The sequence below is a fragment of the Mobula hypostoma genome, chromosome 11, assembly GCF_963921235.1.
Source record: "Mobula hypostoma chromosome 11, sMobHyp1.1, whole genome shotgun sequence".
In the NCBI taxonomy this organism is placed as follows: Eukaryota; Metazoa; Chordata; class Chondrichthyes; order Myliobatiformes; family Myliobatidae; genus Mobula; species Mobula hypostoma.
The window spans coordinates 49,301,337-49,328,280 of NC_086107.1; the positions used below are offsets into that span (position 1 = coordinate 49,301,337).

A 26,944-nucleotide genomic window follows, 5' to 3' on the forward strand; every position below is an offset into this window, starting at 1 on the left:
TTCATGGACAGGTTAATGGAGATGGCACATGGTTGGAAAATAAAACTTAAAGCAGAGCAATGCAGAGTGTAGCATGCGGGAAACAACAGGCCAACAGATTGAAATTAGTTAGGTAGGGATGAATAGATTGAAATATTTAACTTTATCTTTCTGTACTGTTCCCTTCAGGCAACTTTTGCAAGATAACTGTCGCTCAATAACCAAGAAACACTTTGTTCCTTATGGACACCCAGATGGAAAAGAAGATTTTCCTCATAAGTTACATTCCATAGGCAGTGGATTCATGCGGACAAAGCCATTGAACTTCCCATTCCTCAAAGATGTAAGAAAACATTCAAAACTTGAAAAGCTTTTGGGTCTAGTGATTTAATTGGTTAGAAATTACCTTTCTTTTCTAATACTGGATCCAGATTCTGATTGGAGTTTTGACTGAGCAATACAAATTAAACACAAAGTTGGCAGCAATTCAGCATCTTTTGATAGGAAACTGAAACATGAAAGTGGTCAAGTATAAAAATAAGGCAGGACAAGGTGTTCTTGGAAAGTTGGGCTGAGTTGCATTGGGCTCCTAGAGAGAAATTTCAAGGTTTATTTCAATGTACTGAACCTATCTTATATGCCAGAACAAGGAAAGTTCCTGGAGCCCAATGGTAAAGCCTAGTTTACTATGAGAAGCAAGAGAAGAGATTGCTGTGCATTTGGTGATGATCTTTTCATCCTCACTGGCCACAGGAATAGTACTAGATGATTGGATGGTGTCAAATGCTATTTCTCTGTTAATGAAAGGGAGTTGGGATAACACTGGAAATTATAGACAAGTAAGTCTTACTTCAGTAATGTGCAAGTTATGGGACAAAAGTCTTAGGGACAGGGTTCATGAGGATTTGGAGAAGCAGTCTGATTAGGGATAGTCAGCATGACTTTGTGAGGGGCAGGTCATGTCTAATGAGCCTGATCAAATTCTATGAGGATATGACAAAGCACATTAATGAGATAGAGCAGTGGATGTGGTGTATATAGATTTTAGTAATGCATTTGCTAAGGTTCCCTATTGAAGGCTCATTCAGAAAGTCAAGAAGCATGGGATCCAGAGAAACTTGCTTGTTTATGAAACCTTTATACATGTGACTAATTATCTGTGAAAGAACGCATAAATTTTTTCAGTAGGCTTGTTTGGTGGCAAGCCATTTTTCAGTTACGATGCAAGCTCCCAATATAAAGCTTTAAGTGTGTTTGGGAGCTCAACTTGATTAAGTCATTATGAATTATGTTAGCAGATTAACAATTATTGAACATGTGTCACAGCAGCATATGTAAAATACACTTTGTAATCTTCTCTCACCATCTGCAACTGGAAAAGAAAACAGATTCCCATGTGCCAATGCCATAATATTTCATAATAAGGAATGCTAAAATTTACAAAAAATGTCATATTAACTGCTACAAACATAGCTACTCTTTTGGCAGAGAAAGTTGAAATTAAATAGCTGTAACCAAAGTTGATTGAACACTTTGTTTTATTCCACTCAGGCAATTTAAAGAAAGATCATGTTGCTGATCTTTATATTTTTCATCTCCAAAGATCTGATTTTATGACTCCAAGAACTTAGGGCTAAAGAGCAGACATCAGTAACGCAAAGATATCAACAGTCTTCATAACTCTTTGAATCAACAGTTTGTTCCACTGTCTAAGTTAACCTGCAAGGCAAAATTTGTTTTTCATTAGGAAAAAAGTGTCCAAAATATTCAGTTAATTTATTTTTATTTTTGTTGCATGGCAGAAAACTTAGCTCTCACATACAAATGCATGCAACACTTCCTTTCATCACTTTGAGAATGCTCAGAGTACAAGGGTAATTTGTGGAGAAATAGAAAAGTTTGTGTTGTGTGTGAAATCAACTGTTTAATTCTTAGATTAGACTGTTTAGTTGTTATTTTATTTGCATTTTAACAATCAATTATAGGCTTGGTTTTTAAGTAGTTCCTACATGCACATAGCCGTTTAATATGCCTCTGCTGGCTATACAAAGTATAATTCTGGAAAGTTCTGCAGAAAGTGAATAAGTGCTTTCATATTTGTTAACATGGTGCTGCATTATTGAATAATAGCTTTCAAATTGGTTAATTCTTATCTATGGATATCATCATCATAGCTTGTCACACCAGACTGCCAGCCACTCTAGTGTTGTTCGGTTAACACAAAATACTCTGCAGATGCTGGGGCCAAAGCAACACTTACAACACGCTGGAGGAACTCAGCAGGTCGGGCAGCATCCGATCAGTCAACGTTTTGAGCTGGAACCCTTTGTCAGGACTGAAGAGGGAAGGGGCAGTGTTGTTTGGTTGATGTTGAGCAGGTCAGTGTCAGCTAAATCAGGTGAGAGAGGGCAGTTGCGTAGAACATGTTCAATGTTCTGCACTCTTTCACCACACTCACAGGATTTGCTGGTCTTTAATCCCCACTTCACCATATTGTCTCCCATCCTACAAACTCCCGCTCTCGCTCTGTTGAGAGTGCACCACTTCCGTCTGTCAAGCAGTGCCCCGTCTGGCAACATTTCTGTGGGGTCTTGCACTGTATTGTTTGGTGAGGTTCTGGCTTCTGTTTGTTGCCAGAGGCCAGTCCTGTATGTTTTGGGGGATGTTCCACGCGGTAGTTCCTCCATTGTAGCAAAGATATGAATGAAAATTTTCCTATCTCTGTGGTATAAAAATAGCTGTTTTATGCTTCGTACCATCTTTATTCCGCTGTCTTTTTCAATTAGTATACCTCTATCACTGTTCTTTTTCTGTTTTCTTTGTTCTGTAAACTCTTAATAAAATGATCATGAAGCAACAAGTTTTATGCCTCTTTCTTGACTTCTAAAAGAGCTTTGGATCCATCAGCAGCTAGTAAATGCATGCATTTTTTCTCTCCACCAGTAACTAGAGTAGGAAAATGGAAGAACAATTGATTTCTTTTAAGTGAACTTTAATTCCATCTGAGAGAAAAATCTCAGCAAAATAGAGAGAAAAAAAAAAGAAATTCAGACTGCACAGGTATAGGGGTGCCTGATATTTTCTGGAATTGATTATCCACAAACAATACTGTCCTAAATAGGAACACCTTGATGTCATATATGGTAGGTGTTGCTGTGCAGCAGGTAGTGTTGTTGCCATGTAGAACAAGTGACCTGAATCTCTGGTGCTGTTCATTATGGGATTTTCATATATTTCATTTCTTCTTGTGCACTTGGGTTTCCCCTCAACTCCTTTTCCCATACCAGTGACAGGCTGCTTGGTGGATTATTTGACTAATAGAAGTGTTTGACATATAGAATGTAATTTAAAATTGAGTTTGTAACATCATAAACTCTTTCACACGTGCTGCAATAGATCCTGTTATATTTGTTCTTACTGAAGACAAATCTGGCGTGGGTTTACGTAACATTTTATTACTGAACTGCTGCTCAACCCCATGTGCACGTGCCACCAGGTCACCATCGTAACTGTCGGTTTCTGGTGAATCCCTCGTATTGCCCACTGGAGCTGAAATTCTTTATTATGCACCCATGATAACACAGATACTAAATGGGGAAGAGGAAAGGAGTTGAGGTATTGCTTGCTCCTCAGGTCAGGGGGAGAGAAGTCCTTGTGGCCAGTTTATCACCCTGCTTTATCAGGCTCTTTATTTACCTCTTTAATACCTCAATCAAATTAGTGAAACAATTCTTCCCTTGCACAAATCTATACTGAATATTCCAGATCAGCCCGTGCTTTTCCAAATATCATTAATCCCATTGCTTAGAATTTTCTGCAGTAATTTCCTTACTACTTGATGTAAAGCTCACTAACTTGTAGGTGAGGTATTAGCCCTACTTCCCTTCTTAAAAAACAGAATAGCACTAAAAACCTTCCAATACCTCACCTAACAAAACCTAAAGAAAAATGCCGAGAATCTCTGTGAGGTGCACCAGGTATCTTGTTCCTTGCTTTTCACAGAATGCTGGGATAGATTTCATCAAGCACTGGGGACTTATTATCTCTTATGCATTCTCTTACAGCACCCTGCTCCCTTAAGACAGACACTGTCTAAACTTGTAACAGTTCCCTTCCAGAACTTACTACATTTCATGTCATTCTGCTTGGTGAATACAGATGACAAGTATTCTGTCAGGACCTCATTCACATCACCAAGCTCCACACTTGGATTAGCTCTTCGGTTCCTTAAGGATCCTACTCTTAGATCTGAACTGTGTCTTTCCATAACCACATGTGCTGCCTATACTGCTGAATATTTCCAGTACCTTTTTTTAAATTTCAGATTTACAGCACCAGCAGCTGTTTGATTATCATGAGTCTGAGGACTTTGAGGGCTGGAAGAGTATAGGCAACTTTTCCAAACTTTGGGTCTGGCCACTTAGATAATCCTAGATATTTTATGTCCTAATCAAATTATACTTTATATGAGTGGATATGCTTTTGGTTTCTATAATTTTTAATTTCAGCAAATCAAGGACCGATTGATGTGTTTTAGCCTTTAACTCTGCATGCTTATGAAATATTGCATTTGTAACGTGTGTTAGTTGATTTTTCACCTCTATCACACAGATGAAAGAGGTTCATACTGATACGAAAGATCATGGACCATCGTTTATCACAGGAATTCAGCCCAAGCATGTACCATTACTACATCAAATTCAATCAAAGGACCCAGTAATGCAAGAGAATAGAGGTCATGTAAGTACAGAATGTCTTAGCTGGTGGATACACAGTGCAACATGTATTGGATGTACTTGATCCAGTTACCAACTATTCTCCAAAATTCACTTCACATGAGCGCAAAGAATGAATACCTACATTCAGATTCCGAAGTTCATTTGGGACTAAGCTATCTTGGATCAACTTCACTCACATCTATGGGGTCCAGTATCAAGAACAACAGGCACTGGTTGAAGCTGTATTGCTTTAATTAATGCAATGTCTAGTGAAAAACACTTATGACCTGCATTTGGTCTTTAAGGGGAAAGGGTCAACGATTTGCTCAAGTAAGATGTTTCCGCTCAAATGCAGAATATAAAAGTCAACTGTTGAGCAAGGTATTGTTATTTTGTAACTTTTTTTTAGAATTTAATGTTCTATGATATCACTTTTAAAAAAAGAAAAGAAGAAACATTTTAAATGAATTTTAACGTTGATGCATAACAAGGAATGGGTCAAGTTTTATGTTCTCACTGCTCCTTCTCTCAACCCTTCCACAGGCTCTTTATCATTTTTTAACAAAATCTTTGTTTGACATCTTAAATAAACAGAAATTTCCACTGCTTGATATTGGGAAGAACCAACTTGCATCCTTTCTCTACCTCACAGATCGTTCAACACTGTGGACTCTGTTGCACTGCCTGACAACGGTCGGAAATGAACAAAACTGTTAACAACCTTGGTGTCATATTTGATCTTGAGCTGAGATTCACACTTCAAGTTTGAACCATAGTTAAGATCATCTGCTTCATCTCCTTTATATTGTTATTATCACCCCTCCCTCACTCATCCACTGCTGCATTCCTCACCCAAGACTTTGTTGCCTTTGAACTTTGCATTGGAAATGCACTCCAGGCTGACCTTGGTCTTGCTCCCTAAACATTGAATTGTGTATGTTTGGCAGCCCATGACTTAATTCCCATTCAGTCATCACTGTTGTGCCTGCTGACCTATATCAACTCGTATTTCTCATGTTCTTATAATTTCTTACGCCACTTGACCCATTAAGTCCATGGCATCTCCCAGTCCATTCCCCCACTTATTCCCCTGTTCATTTTCTTCCCACTGATTCTCCTGCCGTCCATCTATTCTAGGGTTAATATATAGCTGCCTGCTAACCTTCCAGCAAGTTTTTTGGGATGTGGGTGGAAAGAGGTGCACCCTGAGCAAACTCACATAGTCACAGGAGAAGGAGTAACAACTAAGTTAGTGTCAAACTTTGGAACGATGTGGCATGAACTGCTGCACCACTGAGGTGCACAGTTAAGCAATGCCTCAAATTTTCATCACTATTTCCAAACCTCTCTCTTTCCTACTCTTCAATCTCCACCAGCTCCATATCCCTGCAAGATACCTGTGTTCCTTTACTTTTTGTTTTTTTCTTTATTTTGCCTGATTCCTCATTATAAACTCTCTTCCACTAGCAATATGACCTTCAGCTCTCAAGCCCCCAGCTACTGGATCTGCTCCTCCCTCCTTCAATGGATTCCTTAGCACGTACCTCTTAGATAAATCTTTTGATCTTTTTCCAATATCTTGGCCTTGAAGTTTTGTTTTTAGTTGGAAACAAATTTGTGAAGCTTTTGGAGGAATTTCTATTACATTAATGATACTATATTAAAGGAAGTTAATCTTGGAGAAAATGTTGTAACTCATACCACCTTATTCTAACATTATATGTAATTCTTCTAGGAAAAAAAAGCTTTTAGAAGGGAGTATTTCAGACGGTTTACTTTCATAATGACTATCCGATTGTCAGATATGATTAAATACCAACAGAATTTCATTAATTTTTTGGCATTGCTTTAATTTTGTAACCATCAGGATTGTTCCTTTTTATCAGTAACTCCATTTTTTATTTTTAATGCTCATTTCAGAATTTAAGGAGCTAGGTTGAAAGTTAAGAAGTAGGACCTTGATGTTATCGCTCTATTACATACATCTGGTGCCACATGTTAATCAATATAAACATTTGAAGATCAGGCATATTAATCCTTGGAAAAAGTGCAGGATTCTTGGGGCTCAGCAACCAAATATGGATGATAAACTGAGCCTTAACATGGCATGTTTGTGGTGAGTTTAACTAAATTGGCTAAGGGATAGGTGGAGCAAACGATTATAAAGTGTTGCAAAAAGTAATTCGAGAGTCAAAGAGTAGGGGAGAAGGAAGTTGTGCTGTATAGGATGAAAACAGATGAGGAACAATTGTGAAGAACACAAAAATAAGTTTGGAATGTGTGTGTGAAAAAGCCAACAGAGCGGTGGCTCAGACTGGTGGTGAGTGGGATTTTTGTAAAGTTGTGATAACAGAAGGATGGCTCAAACAGAGTCAAAGTGTGAGAGAGTAGTTAGTAATGCGTCTAGGAACCTGGGAGTCATGAACAGGGGCATGGAATAAAAGAAAGGAAGTTATGTTGAACTCAAATAAAATTGTGAAGAGACTACAAGTGGAATATTGTATCTAGTTCTTGTCAATGACTGGAAATACTGGAGAAACTGAAGTTGCTCTCTTAGGGTCAAAGGATGATAGAAAAGTACAGCACAGAAATGGCCCTTTGGCCAATCTAGTCTATACCAAGCCACTTACACTACCTATTCCCATCAACCTGCACCTAGACCATAGCCCTCCATACCCCTACCATCCATGTACCTATCTAAACAACTTTAACATTGAACTCCAGTTCGCATGCACTGCTGTGCTGGCTGCTCGTTCCACACTCTCACGCCCCTCTGAGTGAAGAAGTTTCCTCTCATGTTCGCCTTAAACTTTTCACCTTTCACCCTTGAGCCATGACCTACTCAGCCTCAGTGGAAAAAGCCTGTATTGTCTTTACACCATTTATACCCATAATGCAAATACCTCTATCCAATCTCCCCTCAATCATCTACATTCCAAGGAATAAGGTCCTAACCTATTCAGTTTTTCTTTATAACTCAGTTCCTCCAGTCCCAGCAACATCCTTGTAAATTTTCTCTGTACTCTTTCAACCTACATCTTTCCTGTACATAGGTGACCAAAACTGCACACAATACTCCAAATTAGGCCTTACCAGCATCTTTTACAACTTTAACATAACATCCCATCTCCTGTACTCAATACAGCAATCACCTCCTCCGCTGTAATCTGTATCGGGCCAATGACCTCAATGCTGCTTTGCCTCTGTTACGAGAATACACATAAAATTAAGATGTTTGCTGGCCTGGGCTAGCATCAGTGGCATCAGCAGTTGGTCTGCCACCTGCCCTCAGGGGAAGGAGAGATAAGGAACAATGGAGCAGCGTCTGGAGATGTGTAATGGAGGGATGTGGGAGGAAGAGCTGTCTGGAGCGGCTCCCCCTTTGAACCCTGAACTGTTTGAAGTGATGGACAGGCGATACCCCAGCAGGGGGATAAAAAGGGGACAGGTTCGCTAAGACAGGACACACGCCACCCGAGGTAACGAGACCCTGGAAGCGGTGCGCCTCTCACGAGTGGGTGAGAAGTGCCAGACAACGACAAGGGTGGAAAGGTACGATCAGCGGGAACCCGGTGTGTGTCCGCCCTTGCCTGGGTGCCGGGTTCACTGCAGAGGATCGACCGCATCTGGAGGAGGGGTCACAGTCGGTGACCTCAGGTGACATCACCAAGGACCCGCCCAAAAGCTGTTTGTGAGCCATCTCGCTGGTCTGTGAGCCATCTTGCTGGTCTGTGAGTGAAGCAGTGTTCTGAATGATCAGTTGTTCCTATTCTATCTCTCTCTTCCCCCACGTTGTCCCTCGCCATGGCAACGATTACTGCGAACTGAACTGGACTGAACTTTGAGTCATTTTGAAATTTGGTCATTTACCCCTAGACAACGATAGAGCTTGATTGATGCTGTTATCTTAATTCTGTGCACATGTGTGGTTATCATTGTTGAACTGTTGCATTTATTATCCTTTCGATTACTGTGTTGCTCGTTTCTTTAATAAAACTTTCTTAGTTCTAGTACTCCAGACTCCAACTGAGTGATCCATTTCTGCTGGTTTGGCAACCCAGTTACGGGGTACGTAACACCTCACATCTATAGTTCATGTGTCCATCTCCTGAGTTAACACAGTTGCAAAAACTCCATTTAAGTTCTTCCCAATCCCTTTTGGCTGCTCACATAGATTACCATTCCAGAGATCCAGTTTTGTCCTTTGTAATCCTTTTGTTCTTAACATATCTGTAGAATCCCTTAGGAATCTCCTCCACCTTGTCTGCCAGGGCAACTTCATGTCTTCTTTTAGCCATCCTGATTTCTTTAAGTGTTCTCTTGCATTTCTTATACTCCATAAGTACCTCATTTGTTCCTACCTGTCTACACCTGCTATGTAGATGTACCTTCCTTATTCCTCAGTTCCACCCATAGAGCCTCACTAGATGTGTTCTCCATCTGATCTGACTGAGCATTGCCATGACATTTTCCCTGACTGCTACCACCACTCCTCCCCCTTTAATCCCTCCTGCTCTGTCGCATCTAAACCAATGGAACCCTGGAACATTGAGCTACCAGTCCTGACCCTCCTGCAACTAAGTCTCACTATGGCTACAATATCATGATTCCATGTGTTGATCCATGCCCTGAGCTCATCTGTCTTTCCTACAATACTTATTGCATTGAAATATACGTAGCTCAGACATTAGTCGTACCATGCTCAACCTTTTGATTCCTGATGGTCTGAGGTCTTAACAATATCTGTCTTCACAACCTCTTCACTCTCTGTTCTGGCACTCTGGTTCCCATCCTCCTGCAACTCTAATTTAACCGCCCCTGCACCCCATGCAGCATTAGCAAACCTTCCCACTATGATATTTATTTCCTCTCCAGGTTAGGTGCAAACTTTCTCTTCTATACAGGTCCTGGCTTCCCTAGAAGAAAGCCCAATGCTGCAAAAATCTGACATCCACCCTCCTATACTGAATCCTTAGCCATGTGCTAAACTGCATGGTTTTCCTACTACTGGCCTCACTAGCACATGACATGGGTAGCAACCCTGAGATCACAACCCTGGAGGTCCTTTAACTTTGCACTTAACTCCCTGAAATCACTTTGCAGAACCTCGTCATTCTACATTCCAATGTCACTGGTACCTACATGGACTGTGACCTCTGGCTGCTCACCTTTCCACTTAAAAATGTTGAGGACTCAATCCGAGATGTCCCGGACCTTGGCACCCGGGAGACAAATACCCCCCGGGAATCTCTTTCTCGTCTACAGAACTTCTTTTCTGTACCACGAACTAATGAATCCCCTATCACTACAGCTTACCCCTTCTCCCCCCTTTCCTTTTGAGTCACAGTGCCAGAGATCTGAGTGCTGTGACTTTCCTCTGCTAGGTTACTCCCCCCACCCCAACTGTATCCAAAGTAGTATATCTGTTTTTGTGAGGGGTGGCCACAGGGGTACTTTGCACTAAATTTTTAATCCCTTTCCCTTTCCTAACTGTCACCCAGTCTCCTGTGTCCTGCACCATGGATGTGACTACCTTTCTGCTTGTCCTGTCTATCATCACCTCAGCCTCCCAAAGGATCCAGAGTTCTTCCATCTCCAGCTCCAACTCCTTATTACAGAGTTTTAGAAGGTGCAGCTGGATGCACCTGGAGACCTTCCTGCCTTCCCACATCCCACTAGAGGAGCATTCAACGATCAAACAAGACAACATCTGCAGATGTCTGAAACGTTGACTGTACATTTACTGCCTCGCCTTTTGGTTCCTCCAGTATATTTTGAGCATTCAACTATCCTTCCTGCATCCCTACTGTTCTAATTTTGCAAAGAAAAGAAAGAAAACAGTAAATAAACTGGGGGGAAATATCTATATAGCTACCTACAGCTTTTCAGTTTTTCTTACTCAGACCTCTCCTTGCTAAAGCCTGAAATAACTACTGTAACGCTATCTACTCCAGCTTGGCTGCACCAACAACGGAGCGATAAGGTTGAGAGGTGATTTGACAGAGATGTACAAGATCAGGGCTAACTTAGATGAGGTAGATAGATGGAAGGTGTTTTCATTAGCAGTTGGTTTCAGTACTGGGAACAAATTAAAATTTTGGGGCTGAGGATGTAAAGGATAACAAACAACTCAGAATTGAGTTCTCCCTGTAGGCTTTTGAAGTGAATTGACCATTTCTTCTTTGTCATTTCAGGGACCACTCTATATGTCCACTGAGTATAATGCTAAATATAAGCCACTGGATTCATCAGGTATGTAATTCAAAAGTGTTAAAATGTTATTGTATGTTAAAACACAGAACTGAACCATCTGTTCTTGTAGCAACTGTAAATGCAGTAATATTGCAGAATGAAACCATAGACTTGAGGGGATCTTTGTCAACTTTCTAACATTGGCAACAACCTGACTCACTGGTCTGCTTTTCATCTAATTGATTTCAGTTACTACTTAAGAACGTCAAAGAATTTGGACCATAAGACCCTAAGCTATAGGAACAGAATTAAGCCATTCAGGCACTGAGTCTGATCCACCATTTGAAATGAATCCTAACATTGCATTTGCCTTCCTTACCACCGACTCAAACTGCGTTAATCTTTAGGGAATCCTGCATGATTACTCCCAAGTCATGTTGGACTTCCAATTTCTGAATTCATGTTTAAAAAATAGCCTTTGCCTTTATTCCTTCTACCAAAGTGAATGACTGTATACTTCCCTGCATGGCATTCCACCCGCCATTTCTTTGCCCATTCTCCCAATCTGTTCAAATTCTTCTGCAAACTCCCTGCTTCCTCAACATTACCTGCCCCTCCATTTCTCTTTGTGTCATTTGCAGACTTGACCACAAGGCCAACAATTCTGTAATTCAGGTCATTAATATATAGTGCGAAGTACCATATCTAACTTGGACCACTGTAGAGCTTCACTAGTTGCTGGTCCCCTTTATTCCCACTCTTTGTCTCCTGTCAGTCAGCTTATCTTCTCTCCATGCTAGTATCTTTCCCGTAATCCCATGGGATCTTATCTTGTTTAATAGCCTCATGTGGAGCACCTTGTTAAAGACCTTTCAGAAATCTAAGTAATCAACATCCGCTGATATGCCTTTGTCTATCCTGCTTTTTATTTCCTCAAAAAATACCAACAGATTTGCCAAGCGGTATTTCCCATATAGGAAACCATATTGATCTCAGCTTATTTTATCTTGTGCCTTCAAGTACCCAAAACCTCATCTCAGTAATAGACTCTTAGCATCTTACCAACCGCTGAGGTGAGGTTAACTGGCCTATGATTTTCTGCCTTTTGCCTCCCTTCCTTCATAAGGAGTTGAGTGACATTTGTAATTTTCCAGTCTTTTGAAAAGATTGCAGAGATTGAGAATATGGAGACAGAAATTGGAGGCCAGAATTAAAAAGTAAATGAGACCTGTTGGGAATTTCTGCACTTGGTTAACAAACACTTGGAAAAACCAATAAAAAGAAGTTGGGTTTAAGTGGAGCAGCCATTATGGGAACAGTCATTGCATGAATGGGACAGGGTTAGAGTGGGGGAACTGATTCTTTGGCTTAACAGGATTTGGCTAGAAGAGGTGAAAGCTAGTTTGAGGTTTCTGTCAGGACTTTCTTTTGTTGTATATTGATGCTCATTAGAGTAGTGAAAATTAACCACATGTCAGAGCTGTACTCTTCATGCAAGAAGTGGGAGATCTGGGAGATCTCTAGTCTCCCTGATTACTACCACTGCAAGAAGTACATCTGTGTACAGCCCCTTATGGACCATGATACATAAATGGAGCTGGATAACCCTCAGCTCATACAGTGAATGAAGAGGCGATAGAGAAGGGCTACATGGAGATAGACACAACTATGTTGCAGGAGGCAGGCATCTCGGTGACAGTCAGGAGAGGGAAAGGGAATAGGTAAATAGTGCAGAGTACCCCTGTGGTCATTCTCCTTAATAACACTGCTTTGGATAATGTTGGGGGGGGGGCACGACCTACCAGGGGAAAGTCGCAGTGACTGTGTCTCTGGCACTGGGTCTGGTGCTGTGGCTCAGAAGGGAAAGAGGGACAGGAGGAGGGCAGTAGTGTTAGGAGATTCAATAGTTAGGGGAACAAACAGGATATGTCAGGACATGACAAAGACTTCCGCATGGTAAGTTACCTTCCAGATGGCAGGGTTAGGGATGTCTTAGACTGAGTCCACAGCATTCTTAAGGGGGAGGGTGAGCAGCCAGAAGTTATGGTGCTTATTGGTACCAGTTACATACTACAGGTAAGAAAAGAAATGAGGTCCTGAAGAGATAATATAGTGAGCTAGTTAGGAAACTGAAATTAAGGTGGTAATCCCTGGATTGCTGCCTGTGCCATTTGCCAGTGAGAATAAGAATAGGATGGTTTAGCAGATAAATGTGTGGCTGAAGAATTGGTATGGTGAGCAGAGTTTCAGACTTGTGGATCTTTGGAATCTCTTTCGTAGAAGCTGTGACCTGTGCAAAAGGGAAGGATTACACCCAAACTCGAGGGAGACCTAAATCCTTGCGGCAGGTCAGCTAAAGCAAGTTGGTGTAAAGGTAGCATGTAGAGAGTGTGAGGAAGGAGAGGCAGTGGAAAAGAAATAATTATAATTGGTTTGATGGGTTGAAATGTGTCTATTTTAAAGCAAGAAATAACAAGAACAAGGGTGATGATCGTAGAGTTTGCATGGGTCATTACATGGAGCTCCAATGTGGCCATTACAGAGGACTTGGCTGTCACCAGGGCAAGAATGGCTATTGGACATTCCCAGGTTTAGGTATTTTCAAAGAGACAGGTAAGAAGGTAAAAGAGATGGGAACAATAGTATTCCTAATTAGGGATAGTATCACAGCTTCTGAAAGGGAGGATATCCTGGAGAGATTGTCTACTGAGTTAGTGTGGATAGAAGTAAGAAACAGAAGAGAGTAATCACTCTATTGGGAATATTCTATGGATACTGCTGCCTAACCATAACAATAGTGAGACTGAGGTGCAGATTTGGAGTCAGATTTGGAAAGCTGCAAAAATAACTGGCCATAAGAGTAGTGCCAGAGGATTGAAGGGTGTCAAATCTTATTCCTTTATTCAAGAAAGGTAATAGGGATAATCCTAGAAATTATAGACCAGTGATTCTTACAACAGTGGATGGTATTTGGAGAAGATTCTTAGAGACAGGATTTAAGAACAGTTGGAGAAACAGCCTAATTAGGGGTAGTCAATGTGGCTATGAGGGGCAGGTTATTTCTTATGAGCTTGTCTGAATTCTTTAAGGAAGTGACAAAGCAGATTGATGATGGCAAAGCAGTGGATAGAGGCTTCAGTAGAGCACTTGACAATATTCCTTGTGGTAAGCTCTTTCAGAAAGTCAGGCAGCATGGGATCCAAAGAAATTTGTCTGCCTGGAGGTTGGTGACCATTCTGCAGGGATTTTTCTGGGGCTCCTGCTCTGTGTGATTTTTATAGATGACTTAGATTAGGAAGTAGAAAGGTGGGTTCATAGGTTTGCAGATGACATGAAGGTTGGTGGTGTTGTGAATAGTATAGAAGGTTGCTGTAGGTTACAATAGCACATTGATAGGATGCAGAGCTGCAAAGTCACAGCTGGAGTTCAATCTGAAAGTGTTTCAGTTTGGAAGGGTTCATGTCAGGATTCTTAACATTGAGGAGGAACAGAGGGATCTTTGGGTTCATGTCCATAGATCTCTCAAAGTTTCAATGCAGGTTAATAGGGTGGTGAAGAAGGGGTATGTTGACTTTCATTAGTTAGGGGATAGAGTTCAAGAACTGAGAGGTATTATTGCAGCTTTATAAAACCCTAATTAGACTACGCTTTGAGTATCGGGTTCAGTTCCGGTTGCCTTACTATAGGAAGGATGTTGAAGCTTCAGAGAGGGTGCTGAAGAGATTTTCCACAAATCTCTCTGAATTAGAGAACATATTCTTTGGAGTGAAGGAGGATGAGGGGGTAACTTAATAGACGTGTACAAGATAAGAAGCAAAGATAGAGTGTAGCCAGAGACTATTTGCTGGGGTATATATTACTAATATATATGGAGAGGGTACAGAGAAGATTCACTAGAATGAATCCGGGAATGAGAGGGTTAACATATGAGGAACGTTTGTCCACTCTTGGACTGTATTCCTTGGAGTTTAGAAGAATGAGGGGAGACCTCATAGAAACATTTCGAATGTTAAAAGGCATGGACAGAGTGGATGTGGCAAAGTTGTTTCCCATGATGGGGGAGTCTAGTACGAGAGGGCATGACTTCAGGATTGAAGGGCGCCCTTTCAGAACAGAAATGCGAAGAAATTTTTTTAGTCAGAGGGTGGTGAATCTATGGAATTTGTTGCCACTGGCAGCGGTGGAGGCCAAATCATTGGGTGTATTTAAGGCAGAGATTGATAGGTATCTCAGTAGCCAGGGCATCAAAGGTTATGGTGAGAAGGTGAGGCAGTGGGACTAAAAAGGATAAAATGGATCAGCTCATGATAAAATGGCGGAGCAGACTCGATGGGCCGAATGGCCTACTTCTGCTCCTTTGTCTATGGTCTTATGGTCTTACGGTCTAATAAAAAGGTGTATGACTTTAAGGTGTTTAGAGGTGGGAATGGGGGATGTCAGAGCTAGGAGTTTTACACCGAGAGTGATAGGTTCATGGAACATGCTGCCAGTGGTGGTAGTAGAGACAGATATATTACGGGCACTTAAGAGATTCCTGGATAGGCATATGGATGAAAGGAAAATAGTGGTTATGTGAGGGAAGAGTTAGACTGATAATGGCGTAGGTTAAAGGATTGGCTTAATATCATAGGCCAAAGGGACTGTACTGTGCTTTACTTTCTGTGTTCTATGTTCTATGTTTTATGAATCTAATGATTCTTGAGGGATCACTAGTGATGCCACCACTATCTCATCAGCCACCACTTTTAGAACCCCGGGGTGTAGTCCATCTCGTCCAAGTGACTTACCTACCTTCAAAACTATCAGCTTCCCATGCACATTCTTCTTATTAATAATGACTGCTCTCACCTCTGCCCCTGACACTCAAATTTCTGGCATGCTGCTGGCATCTTCCACAGTAAAAACTGATGCAAAATACTTAATCAGTTTGTCCACCATTTCCTTGTCCCCCATTACTAACTCTCCAGTGTAATTTTTCTGCTGTCCAATATCTTCCATCTCTTTTACTCTTTATATAGCTGAGAAAACTTTTGGTATCCTCTTTTATATTATTAGCTAGCCTATCTTCATATTTCATCTTTTCTCTCCTTATTGCTATCTGGTTCCCTTCTGTTGAAAGGCTTCCCAATCCTCTAACTTCCTACTAATTTTTGTTATGTTGTTGTATGTCCCCTCTTCCACATTTATGCTGTCTTTGATTTCACTTGTTAGCCATAGTTACCACATCGTCCCTTCAGAATGCTTCTTCTTCTTTAGGATGAACTGATCTTGCATCTTCTAGATTACTCCCACAAACTCCAGCCATTGTTGCACTACCATCATCCCTGCTAGTGCCTCCTTGCAATTAACTTTGAACAGCTTGTATCTCATGCCTCTGTAGTTACCTCAACAGTAATATGGATGCATCCAATTTTAGCTTCTCCACCTCTGACTGTAAGATGAATTCTGTCATATCATGATCACTGCCTTCTCAGGGTTCCTTTACCTCATCAAATCTGGTTTATTACACAACACCAAATCCATAATTGCCCTTCCCTGGTGGACTCAAGCACAAGCTGCTCTAAAAATCCATCTTGTAAGCATTCTACTTATTTCTTCTCTTAGGATTCACCTTCAGCCTGATTTTCCCAATCTACCTGCACATTAAAATCCTCCATGACTATAATAACATTGCTCTTTTTACATGCCTGTTCTATCTCTCATTGTAATTTGTACCCCACATCCTTGCTACTGTTCAGGGCCTATATATAACCCTGATTGACTCTTTTGTTAGCTTCTGTTTCTTAGCTCTACCTTCAAAGATTCTACATCTTCTGTCCTCTGTCACTTCTTTCTAAGGATTGGATTCTATGTTTTTACTAACAACACCATCTCACCTCCTCTGCCCACCTATCTGTCTGTTCAATACAATGTGCATCCTTGGATATTAAGCTCCCAGCTGAGATCTTCTTTCAACTGTGACTCAGTGATGCCTATTTCTAACTGCACTAACTGTATAACACCTTCAATCCTGTATTAACCACCCCTTTCAATTTTTCCTCCATATTGCCTGAAGTTAAGTTCTTATCCCTCTCTAAACATTTTTTTCATTCTTTATTCTAGAGTCTTCCTTATCCTCCCCGTGTTCTCCTTCCCTTTGGTTTATCCATACTTTTCCAAGCTGTTCAACCCATCCCCTTTACTATTTAGTACTATCCACAGCCCTAGTTCTGGTTAATTGTAACTGTAAATTGGACAGTCTTATTACATATGGTGTGGAAGCATTTCATTTACATGGATTGAGTTTGTTTTTCATTCCATCCATTCATTTCATTTTCTAGATTGGGCAAATACTCCAATATCCAGCTTTTGATCTGCCATTCATCATATTGGTAAAGATTATGGGTGGTACTACAGAATGGCATGTAACATGGATTTTAGACCCATCTTAAACTAAAGAAAGGAAAGATTCTTTCCCTCCACTCCTACCTGTTGAAATTTTTGCCAATTTAGCAAAGTGCTCGCCTTCGGAGCTGCAATAAGCATAACTGGGTGGGCATAACTGTTCGTGGTAGACTGTCCTGTCTATTTCCCTCTAATCTTGTGAAAGTACCTGCATAATAAATCTATTTATTTTAGAACTGTGTATTCATCTAATTATATGTCAGCTATCTAAAACAAATGTGACAATGGATAGTAACACATAAAATGCCGGATCAAGAGGTATCTCTGGAAGGAAATGAACATTTGGTGTTTTGGGCTGAGATCCTCAATCAAGATTGGAGTGGAAGGGGGCATAAGGCAGAATAAATACTGTAGGTGAGAGGAGGGGGAGGAACACAAGCTGGCAGGTGCTAGGTGAGTCCAGGTGAGGGGGAATGAAAGGAGAAGGATGTGAGAAGATAAAGAGCTGGTAAAGTGATAAAGGGCTGAAGAAAAGGGAATCCGATAGGATAGGAGAAAAGACCTCCGAGATACATATTTAGTGGCCTTCAATAGGTATACTTAACATTACACTAGCTGTTGCAGGGCTCACAGAAGGGTATCAGTTTATTTGAGAATCCAGGCTCATGCTGGGCCATAAGAAATTCTGCTGACAGAAGAATACTAGTGAGGTTGGCAAATATAGAACTAGATTCTTCCTTGAAAAGGAGGATATTTGATGTTGTGTTCGGTAAGAATGGTGGAGTGAATGATTTGTAAAACCAATTTAAAGACAATGGCCTGAATGGCTTAGTTCTATGCTGTGCTATTTGAGAACCATAAATAGAAATGTGCAGATTCGCGTACTGCGTATCTCTTTAATGGCATTGGTCCAGCGATCTATTACCGAGCCTGGCCCAATCACGTCTGCATCATGTTTTGTGGAAGTTAAGGTGCAGCAGGAATGTTGCAAAATAAATTGATCAATTTTGACCGATGGAAGTACTAAATGTACAAATGAGATTTGAAAGATTGACCGTTATCAGAATACGGAACCACTTCAGTTAGAAAATGTAATGAAATAGCTAGCTGGAAGAAATAAGTCTTTTTGAACTTAATGCTTAAGTTGTTGCAATTTGTGAACAGTGCATTTCTTCACTCTAAGAGCACTAGAGTTCATGCAATATTGCTAATAAGGACTTTTACAGTTTGAAAAACATAGCAATTCTATGTATCACACTGAAATATTTGCACATATTGTAACTAAAATGTAAAATTGTCCTCTTTGCATTCATTGCAATGCGTCAATACAATATTCAAACTATTAAAAATAGTCAATTTTAGCAAATATCACTGAAATCTGACAGTTTATAATGTAAGCAAATTTGCCCTCAGTTTATACTTATATAAAGGAGCCAATAGATGTATAATTCAATTAGGCCATAAGACCATAAGACATAGGAACAGAATTTTGCCATGTGGCCCATCGAGTCTGCTCTACCATTCAATCATGGCTGATCCTTTTTCTTTATCCTCCTCAACCCCAATTCCCAGCCTTCTCCCTGTAACCTTTAATGCCATGACCAATCAAGAACCTATCAATCTCTGCCCTAAATACACCCAACGACCTGGCCTCCACAGCTGCATATGGCAACAAGTTCCACAAATTCACCACCCTTTGGCTAAATAAATTTCTCCACATCTCCAGTTTGAAAGGCTGCCCCTCTATCCTGAGGCTGTGCCCTTTTGTCCTGGACTCTCCCATCATGGGAAGCATCCTTTCCGCATCTACTCTGTCTAGGCCTTTCAGCATTCGAAAAGTTTCAATGAGATCCCCCCTCATCCTTCTGAATTCTAGCAAGTATAGACCCAGAGCCATCAAACATTCCTCATATGATAACCCTTTCATTCCTGGAATCATCCTTGTGAACCTCCTCTGGACCTTCTCCAATGCCAGCACATCTTTTCGAAGATGAGGGGCTCAAAATTGTTCACATACTCAGGGTGAGGCCTCACCAGTGCCTTATAAAGCCTCAGAATCACACCCCTGCTCTTGGATCCTAGACCTCTTGAAATTAATGCTAACTTGGCATTTGCCTTCCTCAGCACTGACTCGACCTGTAAGTTAACCTTTAGGGTGTTCTGCACAAGGACTCCCAAGTCCCTTTGCATCTCAGATTTTTGGATTTTCTCCCCATTTAGAAAATAGTTTTTTTTCATTGGAATGGAATGTAAATAGTTTTACCATTTACAAAGAAAATTTCTTCCAAATCCAGGTCGTTAAACAAGTAAGTTACTAATCACTTTATATGAATGGGATCTCAAATTCAGTAATTAACATTGGCTAGTTAACATAATCACAGTATTATTTATGTAGTGCAATTGATTATCACTCTTGTGGTTAAGGATAAGAGAATCATGTTGGTCCTTGAGGTCAGTAGTACCTCATTCAAGCTGCCCTTCATAATGTGCAAAATATGAGACTATCACCAGATACCTGAGTAGTGTGGGACATACACATCCAGCACTGCAAATGCAGTTTCTGACAGGAATCACTCATTGGCTCCAAGGTTGCCAGTTACAAAGGGAAAATCTTTTATCCCAATTTAATTAGTCAATCTATAAAGTTCCTAAAATCTCTCCATTTAAGTCAACATTAAACCCGTGCTGTGTCTGTAAAAGTTAGAGGCTGTCATGTAACAAACTGTGTAACTTAGCACAACACGTACAAAAAGTTGGAGGAACCTATGGAGAGGAATAAACAATCAACGTTAATGGTCTGAGACCCTTTATAAGGTTTGGAAAGGAAGGAGGAAGAAGCTAGAAAAGGAAGGTGTGAGGACTACAAGGAGCACAGGCTGGAAGGTAATAGGTGAAGCTAGGTGAGGGGGAAGGTACTTGAGTTGGTGGGGGGATGAAGTGAGAAGCTGGGAGGTGATAAGTGGAGAAGGTAAAGGGCTAAAGAAGAAGGAACGTGATAAGACAGGAGAATGAATCATAGGAGAAAGGGATGGAGGAGGGATACCAGAGGGTGATGATGGGCGAGGAGAGGAGAATGGATATCAAAGAAGCCAGAAAGGGGAATGGAAGAAGAGAGATAAGGTGCGAGTCCTTGTGCAGGATTCCCTGACGGTTAACTATGGTGGTATGGAAGGCAAATCCAACGTTAGGATTCATTTCAAGTGAACTAGAATACCAGAGAAAGTATGGAATGCTGAGGCCTTATAAGGCATTGGTCAGGCCACACCTAGAGTATTGTGAGCAGTTTTGGCCCCTTTATCTAGGAAAAGTTGTGCTAGCAATGGAGCTGGTCCAGAGGAGGTTCATGGGAATGATTCGGGGAATGAATGGATTAATGGCTCTGGGCCTGAACTCATTGATGTTTAGAAGAACAAGGGGGGATCTTGTTGTATCCTATTAAAATTGAAGGGCCTAGATCAGGGGTTCCCAATTTGAATTCACGGACCTCTCGGTTAATGATAGGATTTTGCAAATAAAATGACATGAGGCATTTTCTATTTAAGAAAAACCATAATTTATTGAACTCCAAAAACTGAACACAAGCCACGTTAGATCAGCCTCTTAATGTGAACCCCAACTCAATGTCAGTAGTTGTGAACTACGTACGTTTCCACCAATTACATTACCCTCCAGAGGTCCCCTGAGAATTCACTGAAACTGGCATTGCGAGCCTGTCTGGAGCTTGGTTGAGCCACCCAGCATGGATCCTGTACTTTACGGGTGGAGGAACAGCAGGTGCCTCTGGCTCATCTAGAAGTGTGTTGACGCACTGATGGTTGTGACGTCCAGCAGGGGCATGGCAGCAGAACCCTCCAAATCTTGGTGGGCTAGTTTAGACAATCTACCAAACACATTCAGTTTTACTCTGCTTATCTTTTCTCTCCATTCCAAAATGGGGAAAGTGCTACTGTAAGGGGGCTTAAGGGGATGTTGGAATGCATCATGCGGTCAAAAACAAACGAGGTAGAATGTAGGACGCCAGGAACCCAAGAGTGCTGTGCACCATGATGGGAGGTAGGAGCAGGTGCAAAGGTATTGAATTTAGTGAGGAATGTAGAACACTGTTGAGAGGCTGACTAGGCGATTATGGGATCAGGAATATAATCACCTGGCACTGGTAACAGCTGCCTGTATACCAATACAGCTGCGGACAACTGAGGGCCCTCTCTTGGAGCTGTACTGAGCCCCAGCAGGACCAACGGGAGGCAATCATGCCAGCACTCATCCATCGAGAAAGCACATTCAGAACAGTGTTTAAGGAGCAGTGGAACAGCTGACAGGCCATTGGACTGCGGGTGATAACGCTGTGGTGTGGTATAGCCTAATGCCGAGGTTCTGGGCCATCGCAACCCAGGGGTCTGAAATGAATTTTGGGCCTGTGGTCAGAGGAAATATTATATGGGGTGACAAACAGAACAACCCAAGTGCTAATGAACACCCGAGCCTCATCTGCAGCCGTTGTTAATGCTAGACGACCTCTGGCCACTTGGTGGTACAGTCCACCATGGTAAGGAGGTGTGTGAAATCGTGGGAGGGAGAAGAAGACCAACAAAGTCCACATTGACATGATCCAGTTGTTGCTCAGGGACCTCAAAAGTTGCCAATAGCATCTGAACATGATGGTTACCTTTTGCCCGCTGGCACTTCCGTCATGCAAGTCCTTTCGAAGACTGTGCCACACAAACTTCCACGCAGCCGGTTTCTGTGAAGCCTTCCAGCCCGGATGTGAGAGGCCATGTATGGAGTTAAAAACTGTCCAGATCCAGTTTGCGGGCACTATAGTGCGAGGACGATCGGTTGAGACATTGCAAAAGAGAGAAACACCAGCTTCCCCGAACTTAATGTCAGCAAACCACAAGCCCATGACTGCTGGTCAGTAAGCCCGGATCTCTGGTCAGTAACTTGGTCAGCTGCAATGCCAACATAGTCAATCACCATGTGTATGGCCTCAGTGGTTGGCCGTGAGAGGCAATCAGCCACAGCATTATTTTTTCCCTTGATACATTGTAAATCAGTTGTAAACTCTGATATATAAACCAGGTGGCGTTGTTGCCATGCAGACCAAAGGAAAAGGAAAGGTACGTCGCATCCGGAGTTTCTCTGGTTAGCGGCCGATTTCCCTCCACGCCTGATGTAGTGGGGAACCGTGTATGAGGCAAGTTACAACAGTGGTTTGCCATTGCCTTCTGCCGGGTGAGTTTCTAAAGAGATCACCAGCTCGTAACCCAGCACGGATGGAAAGTGTGCCAGGGAGCCAGCTGGATTCGAACTCGGGACCTTTCGTCCCGAAGTCCGGCACTGATGCCACTACGCCATCAGCCGGGTCTATGCAGACCATTAGTCTGATATTTTGGCCATCAAGTACACGGGGGATACGTAGTCAATGAGCACTGTGAAATGGCAACCCTCTTAGAAGAAAACAAAAATGGAAGAGAGCCAGGTAGAGAACGTGAACCTCATAGTCAAATGTGCTGTACTTCTTTTTGGGGGACAGAGATGCCGGCTGAAGAAGGCGAGTGGCTGCCACATGCCTGCAACCAACTGTTCACGCAGAGCACCCACAGCATAGTATCAGTAGTAATGGCTATGGGTGAGTTGGGGAGCAGGTGCACCAGCAGGGTAGCATTGGAAAGAGCTCATCTGGTATCATCAAAAGCCCTGGTCATGTACGCTGCCCAGTCAAGCACTATGTTAACAATATTGTCTTGAAGCGCACTATACAGGAGGAGTACAAGTTCAGCAGCTTGCAGAATGAAGCGATGATAGAAATTCAATATGCCTAAAAGCTCCTGTAATTTTTTTGTAGTAGATGGTGGTGTAAAATCCATAATAGTGGGTACTTTTGACAAGATGGGTTTCGCACTTTGTGCAGAGATGCGATGGCCAAGAAAGTCAATGGTTGACAACCCATGCTGGCATTTAGCAGGTTAATAGTCAACCTGCGTTGGCTTACGAGCTTGAAAAGTGTGCAGAGATGAGATACGTTTTTGTATTTGGATGCACTGGAGACAAGCATGTCATTCAGGTAAACTAAAAGAAAGTCTGTAAGTCTTTTAATACATCAGCCGTTGGAAAGTTTTTGCTTCATTTTTCAGCCAAAATGGAATGTGCAGAAGCTCAAAGAGGCTAAATGGGGTTATCACAGCTAGACTGACTTTGGGAAAAAGCTATGTGGGACTGGGTAACGATGGGGGTGGTGGCTTCATTAAGACATCGGCAATTCCCACATAGGCAGCAACCACCGTCAGACTTAGGGACGATATGGAGGGTTGAACCCTAGGGGCTATTCGACCAGCATACAATTCCAAGTCACTCCATGTTTGCAAACTCAGCCGTTGTGGTTTTAACTTTTCTGGGTGCAGTCTATGTGTGTGGGCATGGATTGGTAGGTCATTTTTGGGAATGTAGCGCTCAATTCCATGTTTTGTGACTGCAGTGGAGAATGTGGACTTGGTGAGGTTTGGGAATAAACTCAGTCATGTAAACTCAGATGTGGTGTTTCATGTGCTTGACATGTGCTTGACGATTTCATTGTGGGGATCTTACTCACAAAAAATCTGCACCATGCAGAGGTCTAGCCGCTTTAGCCTTCATGACGTTCCGGGTGTAACTTCTCCCTCTGTAGCAGAGCATCATCTCCCGTGGCCCATAAGTCTGGATCCTTCTGCTGTTGGCAGCCTCCAGTGAAGTTTTGACTTGTCATCAATAGGCGATGCTGGTAGCACACTAACCTGAGCTATTATGTCACATAGGAAGCGTCACACTGAAAGGATGTCCGTAATGAACAGTAGATGACCCTGGCAGCTGGAAACCACAGTGTTCACAGACCTCTGATGTCCCAATGCGCAGGTACTGTTAGAGCTGCAAGGCAGTCAGCACTACCTAGTGTTTGTACCAAGTGAGTGTGGTAAAACACAGACCTGGTATAGTCTGTTTGCAGCATTAGTTAGCAGTATTTTTCGCATGCTTTTGTTGGAGACCTTGCTGATCAGGCATATTGAGCCAGGGAAAAGAGGAGGAATTGTGCACCACTGCTTGGCTGAGTGTAGACTATCAACCATTTTAGTAAGCTCCCTATTGTCTTTCATGGGTGCATTAGTGAGGGCTATGCAAACTTGATCAGGCACTTGCTGCATGAAGAGTTCTTTAAAAATAAAACACGGATTGTGATTTTCCAGGAGAGACACCATGTGGTCCATTTGCTCTGATGGCTGAGCATTGCTGAGGCCAGGCGAGGAGAGCAACTGCTGGCATGCTCAGACTCCAGTTGTCGAAAGGTCTGTAAAAGGTGAATTCTCTACAATCTGTATAGATCCTGTTTGGGCATGTGTTCTAGTGGACTCACCACTCTTGCAGCCATAGAGTTTCCAAGTGACACTACCACATAGAAGAATTTGGTGTCATCGACATTGATTTCTTGCAGCTTGAATTGGGCTTCGGCTTCTACAAACCAATCAACGGCATTTTGCTCCCAAAACTCTGGCAGTTTCAAAGCAACTGCACGGGCCGACATGTTCAATAACTGTGGAAATTGTCCCAGAGCATCAGGGTTACTAATGTAGTTTTTTGCAAATAAAATGATGTGAGGCATTTTATGTTTAAGAAAAAAACATAACAACTCATTTATTGAACTCCAAAAACTGAATACCAAGATACCAAGCATGGTAAAAGCCCCTTTTGTAGTTACATCACCATATCAGACCGTCCTGTTAAAGGGAACCCCTACTCAATGTCGGTGGTTATGAATTATGCACTGTACATTTTCCACCAATTACATTAACCTACAGTAGGAATCCATGGCATAAAAAAAGTTGTGAACCCTTGGCTGAGATAAAGTGGACGTAGAGAGGATGTTTGCTATAGTGGGGGAATTTAGGAATAGAGCGCACAGCCCCAGACTAGAGTAACATCCATTTAGAAAAGAGATGAAAAGCAACTTCTTTAGCCAGAGAATAGTGTTCATTATGTGGAGTTCATTGCCATGGATGACTACAGAGACCGTCATTGAATATATTTAAAGCGGAAGTTGATAGGCTCTTGTTTAGCCAGGCGGCAAAGTTTACAGGGTGAAGGCAGGAGAATGGTGTTGAGAGGGATAATAAATCAGCCATGGTGGAATGCTGGAGCTGACACAATGGGCTGGATGGCCCAAATCTGTTCTGTCTTATGTCTTATTGTGTAAATCAGTCCCCTTCATTCATTTCTGACTACTTCACTAAATCAGCAAAAAAATAAGATAATTCATAAAGATTGGAGATCAGACAGCGAGCTTTCCTAACTTGTATTTTACTCACACAATGTATTTTATTGTCAACTGAACTCTCCAGGGATTATCAATTTATGAAGTTATTTTCAAAGGTTCAAAGGTTAATTTTATTGTTAAAGTATGCAATGTACAATACAACTCTGATATTCATCTTCTTCAGATAGCCAAGATACACAGAAAAGATCTCGGGGGTCATTGAAAGAAAAGACATCAACTCCCCTCCCCACACATAAAGGAAAAAGATGCAAAACTTGCAAACCCCAGTCTCCCATCCCCCTCATTGCACAAAACGAAATGAAAGATCGCCCTCCTGGAGAACGGCAGCTGGAACATCAAACTCCAAATTCCCAACCCTCTTCCTCGCAAGAAAAACAGCGACCTGTGAAAAAGGATGGGTTAGACCTGAACTCAAAGGGGTCCAATATCCTAGCGCGCATATTTAGTGGAACTGTTAGGGAGGGTTTAAACTAATTTGGCAAGGGGATGGGAACCAGAGTCATAGGGCTGAGGAAGGGAAAAACAGAAATAAGTCAAAGACAGCTGCTGCAGAGATGATAGAAACTACAGGCAGGAGATGAGGCATAATCACAGCCAGTGGCATGAGTTACAGGGCAATAGAGGTGTGGTGCAGTTAAAACAGAAAACAACAAATACTGGACTGATAGTGTTGTATTTGAATGCACGCAGCATAAGAAATAAAATGGACGATCTTGAAATTCAGCTACAGACTGGCAAGTACGACGTTGTGGCCACCTCTGAAACTTGGCTAAAGGATGGCTGCCATTGGGAGCTGAACGTCCAAGGATATACGGTGTATCTGAAAGATAGGTTAGTAGGCAGAGGGGGTGTTATAGCTCTGTGTATAAGAAATAATATTAAATCAGTGGAAAGAGATGACATAGAATTGGAAGGTATAGAGTCTTTACGGGTTGAATTAAGAAATGTCAAGGATAAAAGGATCCTAGTGACAGTTGTATATAGGCCTCCAAACAGCAGCCGGGATGTGGATTACAAATTACAGCAGGAGATAGGAAAGGCGTGTCAGAAAGGCAATATCATGATAACCGTTGGGGATTTTAACATGAAAGTGAATTGGCAAAACCATGTCAGTACTGGACCTCAAGAGAGAGAATTTGTAGAATGTCTAAGGGATTCTAAGGGATGGCTTTTCAGAACAACTTGTTGTTGAGCCCACTAGGGGATTGGCTGTGCTGGATTGCGTGTTGTGTAATGATCTGGCGGTGATAAGAGAACTAAAGGTTAAGGAACTCTTAGGGAACAATGATCACAATATGATCGAGTTCACATTGAAATTTGAGAGGGAAAAAAATAAAATCCAATGTGTTGGTATTTCAGTGGAATAGAG

At 41.8% G+C, this 26,944-nt stretch overlaps 1 protein-coding gene across 1 annotated transcript in view; it reads left to right on the forward strand.

Annotated features, from left to right (window-relative positions):
* Window positions 1-26,944, forward strand: part of saxo4 (stabilizer of axonemal microtubules 4) — a 112,894-nt gene that overhangs the window by 31,510 nt on the left and 54,440 nt on the right. The window contains exons 4-6 of the mRNA XM_063063198.1: window positions 169-322; window positions 4,591-4,719; window positions 10,892-10,949. Of these exons, the coding sequence (XP_062919268.1) occupies window positions 169-322; window positions 4,591-4,719; window positions 10,892-10,949 (341 nt within the window). The remainder of the gene's footprint in view (window positions 1-168; window positions 323-4,590; window positions 4,720-10,891; window positions 10,950-26,944) is intronic.